This window comes from Poecile atricapillus, chromosome 12 (assembly GCF_030490865.1).
Source record: "Poecile atricapillus isolate bPoeAtr1 chromosome 12, bPoeAtr1.hap1, whole genome shotgun sequence".
NCBI lineage: Eukaryota > Metazoa > Chordata > Aves > Passeriformes > Paridae > Poecile > Poecile atricapillus.
In genome coordinates, this window is record NC_081260.1 from 2907900 (window position 1) to 2932071 (window position 24172).

The 24172-nt window shown below is 44.3% G+C and overlaps 3 protein-coding genes and 1 non-coding gene across 14 annotated transcripts in view; 1 reads left to right on the plus strand and 3 right to left on the minus strand.

Annotated features, from left to right (window-relative positions):
- The window catches only part of ATRX (ATRX chromatin remodeler), a 64680-nt gene extending 62532 nt beyond the window's left edge, over positions 1-2148 (minus strand). For 2 of the 5 annotated variants that reach the window (XM_058848239.1, XM_058848236.1), the window contains exon 1: positions 1307-2147. In XM_058848239.1, the coding sequence (XP_058704222.1) occupies positions 1307-1497 (191 nt within the window). In that variant the 5' untranslated portion in view covers positions 1498-2147. Of the gene's footprint in view, positions 1-695; positions 920-1306 lie in introns of those variants that run through there. The other 3 variants (XM_058848237.1, XM_058848243.1, XM_058848242.1) reach the window with 3 other exon arrangements.
- Positions 2149-7655: 5507 nt separating this feature from the next.
- On the minus strand, positions 7656-19817 carry MAGT1 (magnesium transporter 1). Of its 7 annotated transcripts, XM_058848286.1 has the most exons (11): positions 19680-19789; positions 18960-18980; positions 18357-18526; positions 17374-17491; positions 16283-16423; positions 13960-14100; positions 13551-13640; positions 12285-12348; positions 10612-10686; positions 10106-10196; positions 7656-9135 (listed from the first exon to the last, which is right to left on the minus strand). In XM_058848286.1, exons 3-11 carry the CDS (start codon positions 18524-18526, stop codon positions 9120-9122), a joined length of 906 nt encoding a protein of 301 aa, XP_058704269.1. In that variant the 5' UTR covers positions 18960-18980; positions 19680-19789; the 3' UTR covers positions 7656-9119. The 7 variants fall into 7 exon arrangements, with proteins under 7 accessions (XP_058704269.1, XP_058704267.1, XP_058704273.1 ...); XM_058848284.1 differs by lacking the exon at positions 18960-18980 and having other exon boundaries at positions 19680-19817; XM_058848290.1 differs by lacking the exons at positions 7656-9135; positions 10106-10196; positions 10612-10686; positions 18960-18980 and adding an exon at positions 10801-10822 and having other exon boundaries at positions 12260-12348; positions 19680-19817.
- Positions 19818-21216: 1399 nt separating this feature from the next.
- Positions 21217-21333, minus strand: TRNAL-CAA (transfer RNA leucine (anticodon CAA)). Its single transcript has 2 exons — positions 21296-21333; positions 21217-21262 (listed from the first exon to the last, which is right to left on the minus strand). It is a non-coding gene; the product is annotated as a tRNA-Leu (tRNA).
- On the plus strand, positions 21265-23754 carry LOC131583806 (cytochrome c oxidase subunit 7B, mitochondrial). The gene is made up of 3 exons (XM_058848292.1): positions 21265-21638; positions 22887-23011; positions 23555-23754. The coding sequence occupies exons 1-3, from the start codon at positions 21602-21604 to the stop codon at positions 23627-23629; spliced, it is 237 nt and encodes a 78-aa protein (XP_058704275.1). The 5' UTR covers positions 21265-21601; the 3' UTR covers positions 23630-23754.
- Positions 23755-24172: the final 418 nt, after the last annotated feature.

Consider the following 24172-nt stretch of genomic DNA (forward strand, 5'->3'; position numbering starts at 1 on the left):
ATTATACAAGTGTTTCAAAAAAAAGACAAGCAAGATTATGGGCAACAGGGAACAAAATATGACTATCACAATAAAACAGAAAGTGAAGTGGTCCAAATGGAATAGTGTTCTTCAGAATATAAAATACTAATTGTGACTGCAAACCAGACCATAAATATTAGTAACTCAGATCTTTTCATCCTACAAAAATCAAACTCTATGCTTGACTTTTGAGGGCTGGAGAAGAAAAAGGAGAAAGCCCCTTAATTAGCACCTCCGTCTACACAACAAAATAATCACTCCAAAAAAATAAGTTGTTTAAGCTGTCAAAGTACTTTAAGAACAGAGGGGAGAAAGCGGGAGTGAGAAGGAGAAAGAATGAGAGATGGACAATCTCTGTTTTACAAAATAAGGAAGAAATTACAGGCAGAAGAAACTGCTAACTGCTGGGAAGTCTAGCAGCAAATAATGTGTATTTGCAATTCTCATGACCTACATCAGCGTGTGATCAACATCAACAATGATGACAATCATCGAAAACCTGTTTTTTATATATTCCTAATTGGAAACGTTAAGACTTCAAAAACAAGCAATATAAAATAGGAGAAAAGTCACTATCCCTGTAACTTTTGCCTAGAATGACACAGTAGTTACGAGCTACTCAAAATAAGGCGGGAGGTGAAGATACATAAATATAACCGCGGAAAAAACTTTACCCAAGGCTCAGCACTAATGCCAGTGATGAGTACTAAAGACACAGCGATGCTTCTCTAACACGGTTTGAAGATACGTGCAGCATTTGTGGGGGTCAAGCGACAACACCTCGTGGTTCTTGTAGCGCCCCAGGCACGTGTCTGTGGGTGATGGACTGCGGGGGTCAGAGCCCCGGGGATTCGTGCAAAACCGAAAGCACACAAAGACAACTATTTATTAACAGTTTAACATGGCGCCTCTCTCAGCCCGACTTTTCGGGCGTTTGTCAGTTACTGCCGTTCTGTGGCAGCCCCGCCACCGGACGGAGCGGCCTGCTGGAGGCGGCCGCTGCCCGTGCCCAGCGCGGGGCGCGGGCGGGGGCTCGGCGGAGCTTCCCCGCCGCGCTCGCACGTGGGGCGGGGGCCGCCCCCGGGGCCTTCCCGCCGCACGGAGCGGTCCCTCCCGCCCCCCGCGCCGGGCCCGGCCCGGCCCCGCCGCCCAGGCCGAGAGCGGCGCTGCCCTCCCGCCGCCATCCCGCCTCCCTCCCGTCCCGCCAAGGCTGCGCCGCGCCAGGCCCGGCCCGGCCCCGCCCCACCCCGCGCGGCCGCAGCGGAGCCGCCCGGCCCGGCCGTACCTCACGGGCTCTGCAGTCATGACTCCGCCGCCGCTGCTCGGAGCGGAGCGGCCGCCCGGGCCGGGGCCGCGCTCAGGCGCTGGGCGCAGACAAAGCCGCGGCCGCCGCCATCGCCAGCGCCGCCGCCATCTTAGCGGAGAGAGCCTGAGGAGACCTGCCTCCTGCCGCCGTCCTCCTCCGCCGCCTCCCATTGGCTCGGGGCCGCCCACAGCTATTTTCTGATTGGGCGGCACCGCGCCGACTGTTGCTAGGGCAGTTTACGTCACCATCCCAACCTTCCCCGCGCTGATTGGCTGAGGCGGGGCTGACGTCACGCTGGCGTCATGGGCCGACACCCGTGACATCATTTGGTAACAAAGTGCACTGACACCTGCAGCCAGCAGGGGGCCCCAGCGCGCGGCTGCGGCCATGGCGGCGGGAGCCAAGCGCTGGCACAGCCCGGGGATGGACAGCGCGGGACAGGAGCCGGTGTCACACCGGGGACACACGGCCCTTCATTGACGGAGAACCGCAGCCTTGGGCGACTCTGCAACCTCCATTCAACCACAGCAGGTTCACCACGGCGTTTGGACACGTCGCCCTTAGGAAGAGTAACACAGAGCAGATGCCCAAACTCATAGTAAGAGCACCACAACCCTTCTGCTCCATGAGGATCATCAGAACCCTCCTCTGCTGCAAGGATCACCACAACTACCCTTCTCCTTCAACAGATCACCAGAACGACCCTCAGTCTCTCCAGGGATCACCATCTTGACTGTGAAAAACGAGGTTCACATAATTTTTATAGAATTTAAAAGTTTAATAAAAAAACAATTAGGAGAAAAAAATAAAGTATACAGATACGGCCGGGTGTCTCTGCATTCAGCTAAGAGAGCACACCTTACTAACAAAGGATTGTCCCTTAAAAACAGAATCCTACTACATATCCATAAATTCTCATACATATTCAGACATTCTTCTTAGGATCTTTGGTGTTCTTCTGTTTAGTTTTCTCTTGCCCCCTTCCCAATAGATCAATCCTCTTGGTGCCATTGAGATTTACATTCTCTGATACCAGAAATGCAATAAATTCCTCCCCCCAGAGTTCTGGTCACTGCTGTCTTCATCTGGGTAAGATAGTTTACAAATGCAGGAGTCTCTAGCTATTTTTTCCTCAGTCTTTGGGTTATACAAACAAAAGCAGTTTTTATTTTAATACTATGCCATAGCCTAACATATATGTATTATACTACTATTTCTAAATTTCATCAATAACAGAAATAAAGAAAACTATATTAATACAACAAAATTTCTCATTCTTAAACACATAACATTCATTTTAATATTTGCGAAAAGCCAACAATATAAAATGTATTTATAACATTGACCATCCTCTGCAGGAACCAGCCCTGGAATTCCAAGCCCACAAGCAAGCTTGGGAGCAGAGTTTCCCAAGCACAAAGACAGCAAGACAAGGATAAAATAAACCACACACAGGTTGAAGGTGAGCAGCCCCAGGTAACCCTGCCTGGGGCAGCTTCAGCCCAGCTTGGCTACAACTTTTCCTTTTTAATCAGGAAATTTAATCAGAAAATTCTCTAGATAAGGAGATGTAGCATTGGCAGCTACACCTAAGTATGTCAAGACAATTTTCCCTGCTGGTACTAGCAGCTTCTACACTCCTGTCGGATGTTAGAATGTTGTGAAAGGAGGAGGATTGGAATGCAGCCCTCTTTAAGGGAAAGCTCTTGCAGGCTTTTGTGAGATGACTGAACTGGGCAGGCTGAGGTTGTGTGTGAGCTTCCATGACCACACAGGACCAAAACAGAACAGAAGAACAAAGCCAAGCCCAGTACCACCCAAAATCTGAAACAGGTTGACAAGCCACTTACTGTAAAGAAAACCAGTTTTGAAAATTAACATATTTTTCTGCAGAAACTCAAGAAAAAAATAAAATGTACCTACTCACCTGGTTTCATAAAGCAATATATGAAACATAAGAAAATACCCAAGCAAATCACCCCTAACACCCTGTGTTGGTTTGAAAGACAAGTGTCCGCTAGAGAAGGCAAGAGCCTCCCTTGGAATGAAAAATGTAAACCCCTTCCCTCCAAATTATTATGATTTTGAAATCAAGGGGCTCTCAGGCAGAGATCCGGGGGTAGGAATAAGAGTTCTTTACTAGTATGTACAACAAGGCAAACAAACAACAATAACTACAGGGACCCCGTGACAGCCTTCTCAGCTGAGACAGAGGATGGAGGAGAGGCTTTGCTTCACAAACCCCCTCGGGCAGTCAGTCCCGGTGCTCCTGCAGGGATCTGAGGAACAGCTGGCTGGAAGAGGAAGGAGAAGGAGAGGAGAAGGAGGAGAAAGAAGGAAAAGGAGAGGAGAAGGAGGAGAAGCTCCAGCTCCGTCTGGGTTATGGCAAATTCCTTACCCCCAAGCAACAACAGCTCCGAGTGTGCCCTGCTCTGAAGCCAAAGAAGTGAATCCACCAGCAGCTGCCCCCACACCCTTCCTTTTACCTGCCCCCGTTCCCCCCTGGGCCCAGCCAAACTCTTTGTCTTCTAAAACACCCAGTAAATACCAGCAGTCAGGTTTTCCTGCAAGTAATGGGGAAAATTCTATAGGTGAGAAGGAAGGAAAGGAAGGACACCTTCAACCCAACACACCCATTTCATTCTGTGATAATGGAATCAACAGCACTTTCACACTTCAGCACATTCAAGCTTACACATCTCCCAGGGAAATTCTCCAAAGAGGTATAAACACAATTTGCTTTAGAATGTAACGTTTTACCCAAGAGCTGCACCCTGTATCTGCTGAATTTAGTAATAGCAGAGAGCAGATTTAACAGCAGCTTTTTTACCAAATTCTGTCTCATCCTGGAGAAGACCAAAGCATCACCTGCCTTCTCACCCAATTTTAGGAGAAGAAAAAAAATCCATATTAACTGACAGTTACAAATTCTATTAAAAATTGCAAAAAGCCATTCTAGGTGTTCTGCCACCAGTGAGATGAAGGAAACAGGAAGTATTACCCAGTCTTAGTTCTGCATTAGGATTCCAACTGTGTGATTAAAATAAGAACACAAAACATTCATTTTCCTCCTCAAGGGATTTAGTCAGCATTACCAACTAATATCCCACTGATTCAGAATAACATAGATTTATTACAATTGCTCTGTAATATTTTATTCTTTCACTATTTCCTTGGGGAAGGTATTTGAAAGCAGTTTAAAAACCCAGATTTAATTGCCTCCAGTTCATAACTTCTATCTGAAGTCACATATGAAAAAGGAAACCTACTGTGAGGAAAGGTCGAGATAAAGTGAAAATGGAAATGCTTCCATCTCCCAGCAATTACTCCAGAAGACAAAACCTGACATTATCATGAGGTTTTCAAAAAACACACAAAGAAACCCCCATAGAATCTTTTTGTATTCTGAAATCTGTGTACAGGCAGATACTGAGCACATCTGCAGGGAAACACTTCACATCCACCACACCTGCACCCAGTTAAGTTTCCCCAGCACACAGGACTCCTTCCCCCTGCTCCAACAGGCTTGGCAGAGTCAGGATTCAGAGCTCAGCTTGCAGGACAAACCACTGCAGACTCTGAGCACACCCATTGTTTCTCCTCATAATGATAGCAATTAGTTTTGTTAAGTACATATTACCCTACTTTTAAGGAACATGGCTGAAAGACATGTATAGCTATCAATTGACAAGAGGATATTTTAATAACTTGATGTGCTCCTGACCTAGAAATACAAACTACATATACATCCCTTTCATATTATTATCTGTGATAAAAGTAGTACAATTAATCCAGACCAATAAAAGGCTATGCTTAAATTAATTTTGTAGGAATGATCAAGATCTGAGCTGTTAATTGGAACAGGTTATGGGCAACAAAACTCCTATTCCTCAGACAAAAAGCATGATAAAACTGAAAACAGATGATGCTCACTTGAGGTGCTGGGTTTGTTCTTTGTGTTGCTGTTGCTTTGTTCCTCTTAGGAAAGTCCAAAAGAATGGTGTGGAGTCACTTGAGCAATGGTTTGTAACTGAGAATTACACTTTTTCAGCATGAGAAAATAGCAAACACCAAGGTCCAACACAGAAACCAAGTGCCAGTACTTTCCCAAATCCTTTGTGAGAATTATTTCTCATAGCAGATGAAAGCACTTGTAATTTTTAACTTCTTAAATAATCTGCTTTCAGTTTAAGTATTTTTCTATTATAGAATGGGTATTATTTAAAACAAACTACCACAAACCACTGCCAACAGCCCCTGGAGGAACACTGCAGACCGCTCTTCTCTCCCAACCAAGTTTGGCTCTGAGATGCCAACATTTGGCATCATCTGATATCATGGGCAGCATATTTAAACAAGCAGAAGCCATTCACACATCTGATTTTCTTTGGATGTTTCAAATGTTTTGAAGGTTAAACTGACTTTCTTCGATACTTCTAAAACTCCAACTTCGATTTGCTGGGAATCAAAAAATGCTTGCTATGCTTTCACACATTTGGAACAGGGCTCAGAATAAACCTTGCTGTACATTTGCTTACACTTCCAGTGGTTGTGACCGTAAAAGCATCTACATTTTCCTCCTGAAGTCCCTAGCCAGCCATCATCTCATCATCTTCTGCAAGCATGGAGGGCCACCCCCTGCCTGCCAAGAGGCTGAACTTGTTCTTACCCCCATGGCTGAATCTTCACTTCATGGCCATCACCAGCAGGGAATTAATTCAGGTTATTTGCATGAGCACCAAGAACACAGCACAGGCAGAGCTGAGCACATCTTCCACCTTTCTGGAGGACTGGGCAGTTCTGGCCCTGAAGAGCAGGTGCTCATGGAGCAGCTGGAAAAGCCTTAGCTGCATGAATGACCACTAGGCACCACTATCACAGCTCCAGAATGGTTTGTGTTGGAAGGGACACTAAAGCTCATCCCTACCATGGGCAGGGACACCTTCCACCATCCCAGGCTGCTCCAAGCCCTGTCCAACCTGGCCTTGGACACTTCCAGGGATCCAGGAGCAGCCACAGCTTCTCTGGGCACCCTGTGCCAGGGCCGCATGAAAATCACGTTCTGTGCTGAACACTAGAATGGTTTGAAGGCAGGAACATCCAGTAAATTGTACATAATGCAAACCATTACACAGAATAATCCATTTAAATTTACTGTCTTGCCTTGTGCTTGGTGCAGAGAGCTCCCTAAATTATTTCTAGCTGTTATTCCAAAATATCTTCTAAATACACCACAACTCCTCCTCAAAAGCAGAAAAAAGCAGCATTCACTGAGGCCAGCCACATTAGCAAAACCACAGAGTCCATTTTCAGCTGCAGAATACACCATTTCCTCCCTTTATTGCAAGTGTTCTCTCAAGGTGAGCTTTTAGGGCACTCCTGAGCTATTTAATAATTCACTTTCTAAAGGAGATGACCTCAGCAATTCCCAGTTTCCCCACAGCAGGTCTGGAATGCATTGCCTTGTCCACCTTTGTTTTGCTGGCCCAGATGTGTTACATTAACCAGCCAGTGAGCTGCCACTGCCTCTGGCCCAAAGAATCACCCTGGGCACCAGGTAGAGCCAGCCATTACCTCTCAACTGCTGCACAAGTCCAACCTTGCCAGAATTCATCCTCTCTAAACCTGCCTGGTCTTTGCAAGCACTTCATCTTCTGTTCCACTACCACACCTGCTCCCTCCTGCACTTCAGTTTCAGCCTAGAGCAGAAAAACTGTTGGAAAAAAAGGAGCATTATTTTCATCTCAGCATGGAAAAAAAAAAAAAGGAAAATCCCAAACCCTCAACATCATGGCTACCTCAAGGGGAAGGCAAACATGACTCCAGCATGACACCTGCATGAGGTGCCACTGTTTAAACTTAGTCAATATGGAACTGGATGGTTTTAGAAGGACAGCATAAATTATAACTGGAAAAGTTTATGGGAAGCATTTTACCAAATGGGCAGGAAAACAAGCCACAAGTACAGCAGTGCTGAGTTGTTCCAGGCACATCTACAGTGCTAACAAGATTCCACCTCCGGAAACACTGCGAGTTGATCTGTCTAGAACTCCAAGAATCCAAGATTTTCACTGCATGACAGCTGTCAAAGACAAGCCAAAATCATGTAATCTTTATGCTACCAGTTGGCTACATGAGCAGCTCTCTAGTGCTGACATTCTGGGCTGTAATTCTCCACATAAACACACACAGGCTACTAATCCAATCTACACACCCATACTCAGGTTACTTACTCTATATAGACAGGCCATGATTAACATGTTGAAACAATAGTGGAAGAAAAGAGGTTGCCTTGTTTCATGTCAAAGTTCAAAAGACACAGGAGCACGGATTAGACTAAAAAGTTTTATTGAAACTTGTCCAAAATGCAGTCAGGCACACAATTTATCCATTCCACTAAGGCTTATCATTCTATGTGGCATAGAAAAATGCATCTCAATGAGTTGAAACATCAAACAACAAAATTAGTGAAGTTAAGGCACTTGAGATGTGTATTAATTTAGCAAAACCGCATAAGAATAACCATTTACTTGGAGTAATACAATCCTTTCTGAGATTCAATTTCAAACATCCAGATTCTGAAACCCCTGGAGAGAGGGGAGAGGCAGAAGCAGGAGACAAAAGTCTCTCTGACTACAAACCTCTAAGGCCACCGGAGCCTACGGAAGGAAGTGTTACTGAATCAGGCTGCAAAGACTTCCTGTAGTACAACTGCTGATCTGCACAGCAGTTTTTGCTGAGGCACAATTGTCTTCCACTCATGAATTCTTAAGGCAAAGTATCTGTGAGGTGATAGGACAAAAGGACAGAGCAAGCAGCACATGCATTCAATTGTAAGGCTATCAAATGGGTCCTGGGGTAGCAAAGTTTATCCTGGTAGCAGACATCTCTGCCAAAGGATAAAAATGTGGAGAAAACAAGTGGAGAATATAGAACTTATACAGTGGCCACAAACCTGGTACCTGCTGGTTTGCCAGGGCTCTAGGCAGTAACTTGAAAGCCAATTGGCAACTCTGAATTCATGCAACACATAGATAGTTACCTTTGAACTTTTGGGTTGTATTCTTGAGAGTGTGAGTGTTGGACAGTCTAAAAATTGTTTTTTTCCAGTTCTGAGTCAAAGTTTACAGCTTAAATATTGCAGTTTTAGCATTTGGCAAAGAAAGATTTGATTAATTAATAACTCCATTCTACATGTTGAAAACTCCCCCTTCATCTGTGAAACAACCTCTTGCATCATACAGCAGTTAAGAACTCTTCTCAAAAATGAGACACAGCTCTAGGATACGCACATTCCACACTGGAAGCTGGAGAATGCACCAAGGGTTGCCACACAGGCTGAAGGAAAAGATTTCCAGGTACATGAAGTTGTTTCCTCAACCATGAAAAGGCACGACAGAGAAGCTGCTGTCACCTGCTATGCACAAACAGGAAATAAGGTGATAATTCAAGGGAAAAAGAAACATGGTAAACAGATTATCCAAGTGAATGGAAAGTACCATTTCTAGTTAGTTCATGGAAATATAGTTTTAAGTATTATGTTCTGAATTTTGCTAGCAGTAGAGTTGCTTAAGAAGATGTAAAGCTTATGAAAGAGAGATTGCATCTTAACACTCTGTGTCCTTCAGAGCAAATTGTTTGCTGTATTTAAGGCACTACATTGTCTTTGGTTCAGTGTTTAACTGTCTCACTGTAAGCAGAGGTAGCACAAACCACACATGTTGAGCTCCTCATTCCACCACATCCAACTTCAGAGCCACCACCCTCCTGATGTACCAGACTCTGGAATCCTTTAGCTCATTAGGAAACTGAAAAGAGCAAAATAACAAACATTCTTATTAATTTTATGAGAAACAAAGGTGTGCAGCGTTCCACTTAACTTTTATAAATGCCAACAAAAACAGAGTGAGAAAGTGGGCCTGATGCTGCTGTAACAAAAGCAGCTGTGAAGTCACTTAAAAAGGAGTTTCTAATAACTCAAAACCAAAGACAACCACATCTTCCCTGTAATAAAGTCAGCAGAAGTATCTAAGATCATTGCAGAGATCAGAATAAAAGCTGACCACTTATCAAAAAGGGAATAATTTCAGCTCTTTTGCTCTTGAGAAAAGTCTTCATAAAATAACAAGTTTTACTATTTAGATATTTTTAAATACGAACACATTTCTCATCGAGAGGGCACAATATCTGTCCATGGGTTTAGCTTTAAAGACAAATTAAGCTCATTGCAGATGGTGACATCATTAGAAACTGGTCCTTGAACATGTACTTACTGCTTCAAAATGCATAACAAACACACCTAAGGTATCCCTATCAGTCAGGCATATATACAAGTGGTCAGCTAACAGTATTAGACTCCTTACACAAGCAATCCTCAAATGTAGGCAGCTTTAAAACATCAGGAATCCTCCCTGTTCTCACAAATAAGGATTAATAATGAAGATGTATGAATATGGAAGAGAGAAAAGTAGGGGGGAAAATAAATTTGTTGGCAGTATAAAATGGCTGAGATATCATTCTGAAAACTGAAGTATTTTATAATATGCAATGGCATGAAAAGGAGAGTTCCACAATCTTTGCTTTGGCTAGATTGAAAAATCACGATACCCACAAAACACTCATGTTTCTGCTGACTTTACCAACCAATATTGCTACTCTGAGAAGCCAGTGGAGCATTTCTAAAGGAGTATTTCCCAAATGAGCCAGCAGAGCTCCAGAGGTGTAGCTGTACCCCAAAGCCCAGGAGAGCAGGAGCTGCAGGGCCCCAGCCTGACGTACCTGTAGGGGTAGCCATGGTATTTGGATCTGAAGACAGAGAGCAGCCAGCTGAAGAACAGCACCACCAAGCCAATACCAGCAATGCACATAACTGCAAGAGATGCACAGGGAGAGGCTGTGATGGGACAGCTCAGTGAACTCAGGTTTTCAAAGCCTTCTGCAATATTTACAGATTTGGTCAGTTGAGGCCTCTATTTCTGTCATTGAGAAACACTAAATTAACACCAATTTTACATCAATTTTATACAAATGCTTTGAGAAAAAGTTCCTTCTTCTCCCTCTTACTAGCTAAATAATGCAAAGCCTCTTTATCTCTATCTACCAAAAGGATTTATCTTGCAGCTTGCTAAGCAACTCCAAAAACTGTCAAAAATCCAAATTATTCTCTCAGCTTAGAGGTGGGGAGTGAACAAAACCCCCCAGTGCAAAAGCATTTGTGTTAAATGGTGTATCAAACACCTTCACTGAATATGCCTTTGCTCAGAGAGCAAAGTATCAGTACTTACTTTTTCTTTTCCCCACATCCATGTCAGAAGTAGCAGCTTCGTGGAGAAGGACCATTCCTAAAGTAACTCCACCATCTACAGATGCTGTTTAAGGCTAAACCAACAAAGTACAGAAGACTCAAAACAACACTCCCTAAATTCAGCTCCCACACCATACCTGGGGCATTAAAACTCACTGGAAAAATCAAAGACTTCCCAGTCAAATCAGCAACTATGGGTGAAAAAAAGAACAGCTGAAAGACATTCATTATGTCAGTTTTTAAGAGAAAATAAATGCAAAGCTTAAAATATAAACTGCTAAGTCTTCAGGCAAAATTAAAAACATGTATTTATTATCTCAGCTTGTAATGTAGCAGCATTCCTTCCCAGAGAGCTTGGTCCACTCCTACTGCTGTTCTCCACTGGAAAATCCCCAAAGGAATTCAGCTTCTGCATTCACTCAGCTAACAGAACAAATAAAATACATGCAGTACTTAATCCATCAGGCTGTCTTTCAAGTGGCAATATTTCTTTCCTAATTCTTCAAATTAAATAAAAAAAAAAAATCATAAAATTAAAGAACAGGCAACACAAAAGGCCTGATATTTGCCAAGAATGAATCCTAGCAAAGCAGAGTAATGAATCCAGTGGAACAAAAGACAGAATTCCCAAAGATTTCATTCCATTTCATTACAAATGTCCAGTCCCAAGTCTCCTCCTGAAAGGAAAAGTACTTATCATTGACTCAGGACCATCAAGAGTCTTTTCATTCCATTCCACCTTCAGCACAGGAGGAAAGTGGCTTGAACCCAGAGAAACCTCACCAAATTCAATTAAATTCAATTTAAAGTGTCCAGCAGTGGGTAGATTTGGTCTGTAATATGATGGATAATGATAACACAAACATCAACAAAAAGTTTCTACTTCAAATTTGACCAAGTGGATCAAAAGTACAGTAACAGAAAAAGATCAGAAGTTCTCCTCCAAGTGCCTGTTTTAAGTTTAAAAAATTAAATACAATAAAAGATCCTGAATAAAAAAAATAAAGGAATGCTGATACAGGTGGCAAGACACAGAAGAAAAGCTCCAGCTAGAAATTACTAAAGTTACAAATGATGGATCAGAAACATTCATGTGGGAATAGAAAAACAGAACATTGAATTTTAAGGTATTCTTACGACCTCAAAAAGCATTTTTTGTACAAATAAGAAAGGTAAAAGGTCTCAATCTGAAAGTTTCCACCTGCCTTTCTTGACAGCATGGCAAAATCCTGCATCATTAGTACAAACAAATGATGAGATTATAAGAAGGTAAGCAAAGAAATAAAAGATCAATGATAGAGGAATGAATTCATCACCAAAGCAAGAAATAAGTGACATCAAAAAGAGACATGCTCAGAGGAACAGGGAGTTTCCTGATGATACTCCCTGAATCTTCTGATTCCAAAAAGATCCACAACTTTAGTGATGCATTCAGCTTGGTACTTAAGGTGAGAAAGCAGTAAATATCTTTCTATTCATCTTAAAAGATCAGAGGCACAGGAAAAGCACAGTTGTCAATGCAGAAAGGTTTTACAAGCTTCTGCATCAGTGTTAGGTGGCAATTACAGCCATGACAAAGTACCACAGAAAAGGCAGCAGCATTTGCTGACCAAAAAACTGTCACCAACCACATGCTCCTCCCAGGAAGGATACTGAACAGCAGAACTATGTGTGTTTCTGCCACAAACTGGGCTTGGCTGCTTCCATGGATATAATTCTGTAAGAGACAAAAAGTAATTAAATTTACAAAAGACTGGAGACAACGTTGAGATGATTAACAACAGCTACAGAGCCTGGAACTGGGGTTTGCATTGTTTTTTTCAGGAGAGAGCAGAAGTTGGAGCACGAACGATTTCAGCTGTTGATCATTGATTTTTGGGGGACTTGCAACAGAAACAAAGATCCTTCTTCCATTACCATGCATAATCAGCCTAATTCAGATTACATTAAGTGCAACTACAACCTTCATGATTGGATTCTCAGTCCAGCTGAGCACAATACCACAAGATTAGGCCCTCCTGAATCCTAATGTGATCCAAAGCTGATCCATTCTCTCACTGAGGTTCCAAGGTTGTGTATACTGCTGCTTAGCTTAGGGAAAATCCCTTCAATCGGTGTGTGAACCCAACTCATTTGGCTTCAGAACCAAACATTTGAAATCTTTTTCACATCTGGGTTAACAGAAAAATTGAAATTTGTGGAAAAAATACTGGTTTTAATCCTTAAGGGACACCCTGTTATGGTTATGATGCCGTATCTAAGTAGGAAAAAAAAAAGCTTTATGCACTTTCTAAAGAAGAATACAGAGCACCTGACTCATCTAACCAAGCACAAAAGGACATTTCACCAAATTAATTTCCTGAGTAAAGGCATAAGAAAAGCCAGTATGTGATGTGTAAGCACCTGAGCAGATGCAATGCTCTCAGAACACTGTGACTACTTTTACAGTGTATCTCATTCTATGTTATGAAGAGAACAGTATATTTCAAATTACATTAAAGTAATTTTTCCCAAGAAAGAAACTTCATAAATCTGAGATCACTGGATATTAATTTAGCTAAAGAATCTTGAGGAAAGATGTTTTATATGGAAGTCACTAGATGAGTATATAAGTTAACAAGACCAGGTTGAAACATAATTGCCAGGCTCAGCAATAGGAATTTTAGCATACAGGACTCAAACCATAAATACCTTTATTGTGCTGTAAGCAGTTTAGAACTATCACATCCCTTCACCATTGGAAATACAAGATATGTTCAAGACATGTTGATTTGCCTTGTTCACTGCAGGAGAGGTTGGTCTCACTCACCAAGAGAGAAGCCAAAAGCAGAATTTGCACTCTGATTTGTCTCTTAGCATCAGCCTTATTCTGCAGAAATACACCAGAAATGCAGAAAAGAAAGTGAAGGCAACACTCACCACTTGTCCTGTATGGGGATTCTTGTGAGCATAAGGGGGGCCTCTGATGTGGTTCCACATCTGGCCTGATGTCATTGCTAACACAAAACACTGAAAAGGAAAGAAGAAATGCTATTTAATACGGATTCTCTTATTTTTAATTTAACCTGATATCTTTTCACTTCCTACTGGTACTGGTTTGGAACACAGGCTAAGAATTGTCCCACTTTATCCTTGTACAAAAGGCACCTAATCAAGCATTCAGTGAACTGAAGGGACTAAGATCATATAATGTTATCAATCTATGAAAAAGCAAAACTAACTCTACCTCATTTTCCTCTATCAGCTTTAAGAATCTTGAAATACTTTTGAGAACTTGAACAGCTACAAAACTCAATGTAACAGGGAGACAAAAGTCATAATTACTCACCAGAGCAGCAAAGGCCCAGCCAGTTTTGTTATAGAGAAAATCCAGATTGCTGCCCCTCAAATACACGAGGCCTCCAATGACAGCCAGCAGCAACCCCAGCATCAAGGGTCCAGCATAGTTTGGTGGCCTTATCACACGGATCTGAACAGAGGACAGTGAAATTATTTTCTCTCAGCAGGATTATACATTATACCTACACTCCTGCTAAAAAACCCCACAACATATTGAGTGGAAAAAATACTGCACACACATTTTCTATGTAACAAATCTGACTCGGAAAGTAAGCAATGCTTCTTCCACCAATACTGTAACTTCAGTTTTACACAACTTTACCCAGTTCAATAATTTAGAGATTGTTTTTCTTTTGCAGGAACAGAGAGCAAGAAGGAAGGAGATGAGTTTTATCATCTTCTCAAACACAACATTACACAAAACACTAGCACAGAGACTGTAAGGAAATTGAAAGATGCAGTCTGTGTGTCTGAACTAGATTTTGTAGACGAGCTCTTTCAAGCAGCTCAGGAGGCAGAAGTGATGTTCCCCAGCTGGCCCTGCACAGGGGTGCTGAGGGAAGGTGTGCTGGCCCTGCACAGGGGTGTTGAGGGAAGGTGTGCTGGGTCTGCACAGGGGTGTTGAGGGAAGGTGTGCTGGGTCTGCATTGCGGTGCTGAGGGAAGGTGTGCTGGGTCTGCACAGGGTGCTGAGGGAAGGTGTGCTGGGTCTGCACAGGGGTGTTGAGGGAAGGTGTGCTGGGTCTGCACAGGGGTGTTGAGGGAAGGTGTGCTGGCCCTGCACAGGGTGCTAAGGGAAGGTGTGCTGGGTCTGCACAGGGGTGCTGAGGGAAGGTGTGCTGGGTCTGCACAGGGTGCTGAGGGAAGGTGTGCTGGGTCTGCACAGGGGTGTTGAGGGAAGGTGTGCTGGGTCTGCACAGGGTGCTGAGGGAAGGTGTGCTGGCCCTGCACAGGGGTGTTGAGGGAAGGTGTGCTGGGTCTGCACAGGGGTGCTGAGGGAAGGTGTGCTGGGTCTGCACAGGGGTGTTGAGGGAAGGTGTGCTGGGTCTGCACAGGGGTGCTGAGGGAAGGTGTGCTGGCCCTGCACAGGGTGCTGAGGGAAGGTGTGCTGGGTCTGCACAGGGCTGATGAGGGAAGGTGTGCTGGGTCTGCACAGGGCTGATGAGGGAAGGTGTGCTGGGTCTGCACAGGGGTGCTGAGGGAAGGTGTGCTGGGTCTGCACAGGGGTGCTGAGGGAAGGTGTGCTGGGTCTGCACAGGGTGCTGAGGGAAGGTGTGCTGGCCCTGCACAGGGGTGCTGAGGGAAGGTGTGTTGAGGGAAGGTGTGTTGAGGGAAGGTGTGCTGAGGGAAGGTGTGCTGAGGGAAGGTGTGCTGAGGGAAGGTGTGCTGAGGGAAGGTGTGCTGAGGGAAGGTGTGCTGAGGGAAGGTGTGCTGAGGGAAGGTGTGCTGGCCCTGCACAGGGTGCTGAGGGAAGGTGTGCTGGGTCTGCACAGGGGTGCTGAGGGAAGGTGTGCTGGGTCTGCACAGGGGTGCTGAGGGAAGGTGTGCTGGCCCTGCACAGGGTGCTGAGGGAAGGTGTGCTGGGTCTGCATTGCGGTGCTGAGGGAAGGTGTGTTGAGGGAAGGTGTGCTGGCCCTGCACAGGGGTGCTGAGGGAAGGTGTGCTGGGTCTGCACAGGGGTGCTGAGGGAAGGTGTGCTGGCCCTGCACAGGGTGCTGAGGGAAGGTGTGCTGGGTCTGCACAGGGCTGATGAGGGAAGGTGTGCTGGGTCTGCACAGGGGTGTTGAGGGAAGGTGTGCTGGGTCTGCACAGGGGTGCTGAGGGAAGGTGTGCTGGGTCTGCACAGGGCTGATGAGGGAAGGTGTGCTGGGTCTGCACAGGGGTGTTGAGGGAAGGTGTGCTGGGTCTGCACAGGGGTGTTGAGGGAAGGTGTGCTGGCCCTGCACAGGATGCTGAGGGAAGGTGTGCTGGGTCTGCACAGGGCTATTGAGGGAAGGTGTGCTGGGTCTGCACAGGGGTGCTGAGGGAAGGTGTGCTGGCCCTGCACAGGGCTGATGAGGGAAGGTGTGCTGGGTCTGCACAGGCTGCTGAGGGAAGGTGTGCTGGCCCTGCACAGGGGTGCTGAGGGAAGGTGTGCTGGCCCTGCACAGGGTGCTGAGGGAAGGTGTGCTGGCCCTGCACAGGGGTGCTGAGGGAAGGTGTGCTGGGTCTGCACAGGGTGCTGAGGGAAGGTGTGCTGGCCCTGCACAGGGGTGCTGAGGGAAGGTGTGCTGGCCCTGCACAGGGGTGCTGAGGGAAGGTGTCTGGACTCACGTGGACGTCTGTCCTGTCGGCCACCCAGCGTGCCAGCTGCTCTGCCGCGAAGCCGCGCACCTGCAGCTCGTAGGTGTCCCCCCGCTTGGGCTTCCCCTTGGCAGGGAAGTTAATGAAGGTGGGGGCAGAATTCATGTTCAGCTGCAGGGAGAGACATCACAGAAGATATAGCCTAGGAAAGGACTATTTAATAACACAATTCTATGCCATTTCTGGCTTGTACTATTGTTAGTAAATTAGAAAAGTTAGCTCTTTGATTTAATGGCCATCGCTTCTTAAAAAACCAGTAGGCAGAACACAGCTTGCATTTCTGTATTTCATGCACTTTTTTTTTTTAATCTGTTTCTTCTCCAAATACTACTTTTGATAAAGAAATCTGCCAAATAGCAATACACGATTCTAAAATCTAGGAAGGCCATAGCTTGATGAATGCATTTTTAATGTAACAGTAAGGAAAAAATTAACAAGAGTAATAAAAAGACATCTCTCTTCAATTCTCCAGTTCAAAAGCTTCCTTTTAATAAAGTATCACAGTGTAGCTATTAAATAAGAGATTAGTACCTCTTAAAAAAGTTAACATCTGCAAGGCTGTAATGAACTATTAATGTGACCTACAATTGCAAGTGTACACGGAATGTTCTCACAGCTGGAGAAAAAAAAGTGGCCACACAATGTTAACAGAAGAGAAAAAAGGCTGGGTAGTTGAAAAGAAATTAGTTTTACCATAAAGCCTAATCTATCATTCTCTAGTAATCTAAAAATTGTAATAGCTGCTCCTAATGACATCAGTGCTTTCTACCTTGCCTCTTCATGTAGCACAGAAGAATTCCATTAAGAATTACACTAAAAGTTATTACAGGAGACAAACTTGGGGGAAAAGAGTCAAAGAAACCAATTCACTCCTTGTACCTATTCACATCTGTCAGTTCTGTTAATATTCCTACCAACATGCTCAGGCCAAGTTTCTTCCAAGAGGGACAGTTTTTAACTTTTCATTCCTCTGTTCACTGTAACACTAAATTATGTAGCATCTTTATCTTCTTTCCCAAAACCCAAACTAAAAATTATGTTAGAAGAGAAAAAGACATTACCATCTGAAACACGTCTGAGCCTTCATCAAAATCTACCATTGCAAAAAAAATCTTGTTGGTAAATGCACTGGAATACCTCCAGGAGTTTGCCAGAATCTGGTATTCCTCATCAGCTTGCCTGGAAAACATACCAAGCAAGATGATGTATCATGGTTTTGTCCACAGCACAAGCTGTAAAGAAGCTGAGGGAGCTTTGCCCACCCACCCCATCCATGGGTGCATCCCACACCCACCCCCCATTAATCTTCTAGGGTTCAAAAGGAAGTTTTTAAGTATTAATGAAATCTTTCAAGCACAGATACTCGTCTACCATCAGGTGAAGCATTTGGCAACTGCTTTTTTAAATAGAAGGGCAAGATTTATTGAGTCCACTAACAAGAGATAAGGTAATTTCTAACTGAAAGGTGAAATGGACCCCAGCTGCTTATGATTTGCCAGTCCACAGAGCACCAAACTGTGGCAAGGTGTGCCCTTTCTTCCAGGTCAGAGAGTGGGAAACCAATAATTTCAATTAACTAGGCATAAAAATCACCCTTACAGACCTCCACCAGCTCCTCATTAATACAGGAAAGCTATGATATGGTTAAAGATCCAGGATATTTGAACTGTAAATAAGTGTCAAGCAACATATTAATTAAGAACAACATTTAAGCTCCATGCCCAGCAATAATTCTATAAACATTTCTTCAGCAGCTCATGCCAGGAAAGTTGAGCTTTCACTGTGTCTTTCTCCAGAGTAAACACTGTTTCTGCAAAGCAGGGATTATTTTAGGAAGGAGATAAAACTAAAGATTATGTTGCTTCTTCAGAAACACATTAGATACATATTCCCATACATTAAATTGCAAAGACAATCAATCGTACTGTAACCTGCCCATGTATATTCCTTCCATGTCCATCAAAGTTCAACCCTGTCCTTAAATTTAGTTTCCTACAAAGCATCAGATGACTTTCAAGTTCAAATTTAGGACTAAAGGACATACTTGCACACAACACACTGTCTGTGAGGCTGAAGAGCAGTGAACATCACAATCACTGAGTAGTTTCTGGGAGGTGCCTTCACAAGGCGCCGGAATTTGTCTCCATTCATTCTGATCACCGATCTTTTACTGGCCCACTCCATCAGCTGGTTCACTTTTTCTGATAACACCATCTGAAAATCAAGTCAGAGCAACGTTGTTGGTTTTGCTTGGTTTTGTTGTTTTTTTTTTCTAGTTTCACAATACAGTCTTAGAAGTTTTTAGATATGATGCAACAAATATCTGCACTGCTTTTCATAACAACACCCAGGTAATGTGATACATCAGTAAAATTCCACAAGGCATTCACAGCAGCTTTTAACAATCATGTTAACATAACTCATTAACTTCAACCACCTAGTAACAGACCCAGCTTTAAGCACTCAGCATAACCAGGCTGGTGAAGACCCTCAGCTCATCAGCCCTTCCTCACAGTAGCTGCAGAATTTCTTTCAGCTGTACCAACCACCTCCATCCCCTCCACAGCCTTTTTACTATACTAAGCATCCAACTGTTTTAGCTTTCAAATCTTGTGGCAGTGGAATCAACATCAGAGATAGAACCAACCTCAACATTTCATTTTCAGCACTGCTGGAAAAAAAGAACCATAATTCAGAATATATTTGAAAAACTCAGGAGTGATCAACACTAAAATATTCTTTAAAAAGGAGATAATCAATTCTATAACATTATAAGAAGAGGTATTAGTTTGACAAATTCACAAATGTTACATTTATCATAAAGCACTTCTTTACTCATTAACACCCTTCTTCAGATAAATATGTTAGAGGAAATTATCATAATATATCCTGAAGTGGAAGGGAGCCAGTAGAAGCATCAAAGTCCAACTCCTGACCCTGCACAGGGCAGCCCCAAGAATATGATGATGATGATGATGATGATAATAATAATAATATTAATTTCTCTGACTTACAACTCACATGAGTATACACACTTACACAGAAGGTTTTTTTTCCAAACTTAAGCAGTTAAAGTGTGTGGAAGTAAGCTGCACCTTAGTGACTGCAACCAAAGGCCACGCATCCTCCCTGCCGCGAATCCCACACATTAGGAAGGCAACACTCGTACAGTGTTCCTAACAAGAACTGAAGAACCCGGAAACAAGGACCTTTCCTCCCTGCGGCTTCCCCTCAGAGCCGGCCGAACCTCAGGGCGGAGACCCGGGGTGAGGCCAGGCCATCCTGCCGGGCCCTAGCCGGTCCTGCCCTCATCCCGCTCAGCGAGAATCTGTCCCAGCGCGGAGCGGGGGCTCCGGGCGAGTCTCACCTCCTTTCGCCTCTGCCCCGCGGCGCCGGGCCCGCCGCACCCCGCCAGCAGCAGCAGCACCACCGCCAACAGCGGCGCCAGCAGCGGCACCGGCAGCGCCGCCATAGCCGCCCCGCTTCGCCCGCCCCGCCCCACCGGCTGGAAGGCCCCGCCCGCGAGACGCCGATTGGCGGAGGCGCTGGCTCGAGCGTCCCTGCTGGCCTGCGATTGGCTGAACCTGCGGGAGCGCGGCGAGCTGGAGCCGCGCCATTGGTGGAGACGCGAGGGGAGGGCGGGGCGAGCCCTGAGGGGAGAGCAGGCCCTGAGGGGAGAAAGTGTGGCGGGACCCCGGGACGTCTCTCAGCCGCATCACAGAACCCTCACGTTTCGAAGGGACCTCGGAGATCATCCGAGACAGGGTCTCCCGGAGCAGGTGACACACTGTTGTCCACTAAGATTGGATTCGTTACCCGGTGTGCGACAAGCCAATAATTATACGCTTAGAGAGAGATTGATTTATATTAGAGTTGTGCGAGCCGTGAGTACTCAGTGGTGTTCCACAAATCGGCCAATTCTCAAAACTTTTTATTGTTTATACGTTTTAACAAACAAAGGAATTTGTATTCGCTGGATAAAAGTAATGTAGTTCTCTTATTAATTAGTATTTTATCTTCTAATGGTCAATGCTTCTCTTTGCTTCTCATACTAATTAGTGTACAGGTTCTGACTTTGTCTTGGGTAGGATGGTTGGTGATCATGATCTGCCCCTGCTGAAATAACCCTTCACCAGTTGGAACTGATTTCAGCCCAGTTGCTCAGTTGGCTTTTTTAGTGTCTTCCTTACCGTGGGAATTCTGCAAAATGTCCTTGTGGGCTGTAAATTCTGCGTTCTTTGTGTCTGCAAAGTGTATCAGTGTCTGGAAAAAGTATCAGTGGCACATCCTCCTTCCCCTAAGCCTGAGATAACTGAAACATGCCAAACCCTAAACCTTAACAAGGCAGTTCTACCAAAAACTTTTTTCCAGCATCTGGACATCACTTAGAGCTGGATACCTGCTGTTTCATGGACTAGTTTTCCTTCCTTGTTGATTAGGCTAGAAAGTATGCCAAGATCAAACATCAAAGAACATCCTTTCTTAAGAAAATTTTACATAATTTGAAACAATACAAATGCTTGCAGCTGGGTTTTGAGTGTCTCCAAAGAGGGGGATTCCACACCTTGCCTAGGCAGCTGTTCCAGTGCTCTGCCACCCGCTGAGTAACGAAGTTCTCCCTGTTGTTTCAGATCCATGCTTCATGTTATACATGCACGCTATAAATTCCTGGGTTATGTGTTACAAATATTGTTAAAATCCAAATACACAGGGGAATACCTCAGCGGCTGTGTGGTGGGTTAGGGCTCTGAAGCAGAATCGCCAGGGAGAGAGGAGGAGTTACACTTCAGATTTTATTATAAAATTATTTCTGATTTCTATTTGCACCAAAATCCCAGACTTTTTTAACTGGGCGTTTTCGCAAATTTACGTTAACCCAGACAGGAAAAAAAGGGAAAAAGTGGTGTCAGAAGTGGGATTCGAACCCACGCCTCCATGCGGAGACCAGAACACCCAAACCCGCCGCGGGAAGGCGCGGAACGCCTTGAGTCTGGCGCCTTAGACCACTCGGCCATCCTGACACTGCGCTAGTAGTCGTGGCCGGGACGTACTTAGCATTGTCGTCACGGCCGCATCTCTGCGTCCTTTGGCCCCTCACGAAGAGTCTGTCTGTACCCGGGAGGCGCCGGAGAACAGCCAGGGAACGTCCAGCTCAGCTCGGCCCGGCCGCGGAGCTCCGCCGCAGCGAGGAGGAGCCCGGCGTTACCCACAGGCCCCCGCCGTGCCGCCACTTCCGCCGCGACCATTTTGTTCTTCACCGTCGTCAAGGGTACCCGCTCGGCTCTCATCATGTTCCCGGTGGCCAGGGCTGCGCGGAGCCTCGTCGGTAAGTACAGGGACAGCTCCCGGGGTGTGGGGGGTTCCTCAGGGGGTCTCCCCTGGTTTGTGCCTTCCCCTGTGCGGATTGTCCCTCAGCCTCGCTGTGCACCCGGCGAGGGTCGTGAGGGCACCTCAGGGATTGCGGGCGGCTCTGGCGTCCTTCGCCTCCTGTTTTTTGTTTTTTTATTTTTTATTTTTTTATTTGTTTCAGCCTTTTTTATTTCCTAGTTGCTTTTTGACATAGATCTTTCCTTGGTGCTTTATTTCCCTAGTACCTAAAGGCATATTCTGGCCTGGTAACCTGCGGTGTCAAGGGGAAGTCAATACTCAGCCCTTAAATTCAAGGTTAAAGTTACCCCTTCAGTGATACAGATCCCCGCAGTGTCTGGTCCTGGGTCACGATGTGCTTATCCCGAGGTGCGAGCACCTAAAATTAGCGTATCTCGGTAGATATTTAAGCTTTCTTATGTTTAAAAAAACGTCTTGTAGAGCAGGTGAGTGATGTAGTACATTACGGGTATCACCATCATCTTCTCTAATCACGGTTGGGTAGAAATGCAAACCATTGACCTGAGATTGAAAGGTTTTATTTTGTATTATCTTTATGCAACAGCACCCTCTCATCAAATTCTTTGTACACAACTAATGGGCACTCTGTCTTTTGTAGCTGTGGCTTTGATTTTTCACTGTTGCCTTTAATAAGCGTACCTGTTATAGTGTACACCTAAAATGTACATCATCTGAAGATAACACTGTGTATTTTTTTCTATATCTCATGCTCAAGGGCTATTTCAGTTTCCTTCCTCCCCTTTCTTCAAAAATCCCGAGGGAATGAGGCAGGTGTTACCCTCACCTGCTATCTTTAACCCCGTAATTTGGTGGTAAGCTTCATCCTGACATTGCTTGGGTGCATGTACTGCCAGGAGCACTAAAAAAAAAACTTCATTAGAGAAACAGTAATACTAAAGAAAACATATTAATGAAAAAGGCAACTTAGAGGATTTTTTTTTTTTACTGGAATTAGACTTGAAGAATAACTTTATAAGAGAAATTGAGGGAGTTGAAAAAAAAATAAAGTGTTTGTGTATATCCTGTATTTTGGAGTAATTCCAGAGTTCTAAATCCAAATCAATATTTTTCCAGCATTTTTAGTTTTTCAACACTAACATTTGCTTCTCTCTTGGTGGGAGATGAGGATTGTGAATGGTTTGAGCACATATTTGGGTTGATTTCTGTACTTTTTAACACTTCTCAGCTCGTGGCATCCAGCACACTGCAGTCAGACAAGCTCATCGCAAGCATGAGCCGACTTTCCATGATAAATATGGAACCACTGTCCTCCTTGGAGGAGTTGCCATGTTCTCTGCTGTCTGGAGCTATGTAAGTTGGTTTTGTCACCACTCTCTTGTGATTCGAGCTGCAAACTTTAAAAGTGTCAATTTTGCCTGTTTGAAATAAATTTAGTGGTCAGAATTTAGGAGCTTCTACATGAACAAATAGTGATGTGATAGAGGTGAAAGTTCTTTTAATTCCCAGATTGATTTTGAGTTGTTACTCAAATTTCTGCATCAGTCTATTGCCTGATTTGAAAATGTATCAGAAGCACAAGTGTTCTCTATTTTACTTGGGATTTTGAACCTCTACAGGTACAGCTTTCAGCAGCAAAATTTCTAGATGAAAATACCAATATGTTGGTGGGGTTTTACTTTCCAGATTCTTCCTTGTACAGTTGGATATTTGGAAACAGAAAACTGGAACGTTTAAATACTATTCAATATAAATATATTCCACTTGTTTAATTAGAAAATTAATGAGATGTCATAATCTAATAACAAGAAATCTGAACTGAAAACAATAAAAATAACCCTATATCAGAAGGTTTGATTTTGGAGTTAATATCCCTTGGGTTTTATCCCTTTACAGGTGCTCACACAGCTTAAAATTGAGTGGGGCTTTTCACCTATTGGAAGAATCACTCCAAGTGAATGGAAGGAGTAACAGCCTCTGCTTCTAATGAACTGGTCTAAACTTTCACTGAGAAAATGGTCATGTAATGGCATTTGTTCCCTGATTACCACTTGGACAGTGGCATTCCTGGTCTAATAAACATCCCTAGAAACCTGTCTGGCTCTTCGAGGTTTCCTCTGTGCTCTGCTTCTGCTGAATTATAGGAAATATTGTAAAAACTCCAAGTAATTTTACAGTCCCAGTTGCTGCTGTAAAGATGACTGGAGGATAAAGGACAAGTCCAGAACTTTGTTTTCATTTAGCCAGATGTGTGTGTAAATCAACCTTACTGCATTCCCACTGCAGAGCGCACATCTCTTTACATCTGACAAAGTCAAGATCCCACTTTTTATTCCACAAAAGGATTTTCATGGCTTGAATCCCTCTGCCAGTAAGCTGCTTCTCCTGTGACCCCTGAGAGTTGTGCAGAAATTACATTCAATTTTGAGTGGGAGAGGCTCCACAGGAGCAGGCAGTATCCCAGAATCAATGGGACTTTCCTAATGAATTTTTAGGGAATCCCAGAATGATTTG

What these genes read in the sequence shown, in the direction of transcription:
- MAGT1 (XM_058848284.1), bottom strand. Translation starts at nt 19,784, where the DNA reads ATGGCGGCGCTGCCGGTGCCGCTGCTGGCGCCGCTGTTGGCGGTGGTG. An exon ending in AGACAGTGTGTTGTGTGCAA is followed by an intron (nt 17,492 to 18,356) that starts GTATGTCCTTTA and finishes TATGTTTTCCAG; the next exon opens with GCAAGCTGATGAGGAATACC. An exon ending in GCTCAGACGTGTTTCAGATG is followed by an intron (nt 16,424 to 17,373) that starts GTAATGTCTTTT and finishes CTCTCCCTGCAG; the next exon opens with CTGAACATGAATTCTGCCCC.
- LOC131583806 (XM_058848292.1), top strand. Translation starts at nt 21,602, where the DNA reads ATGTTCCCGGTGGCCAGGGCTGCGCGGAGCCTCGTCG. An exon ending in GGCTGCGCGGAGCCTCGTCG is followed by an intron (nt 21,639 to 22,886) that starts GTAAGTACAGGG and finishes AACACTTCTCAG; the next exon opens with CTCGTGGCATCCAGCACACT. An exon ending in TCTCTGCTGTCTGGAGCTAT is followed by an intron (nt 23,012 to 23,554) that starts GTAAGTTGGTTT and finishes ATCCCTTTACAG; the next exon opens with GTGCTCACACAGCTTAAAAT.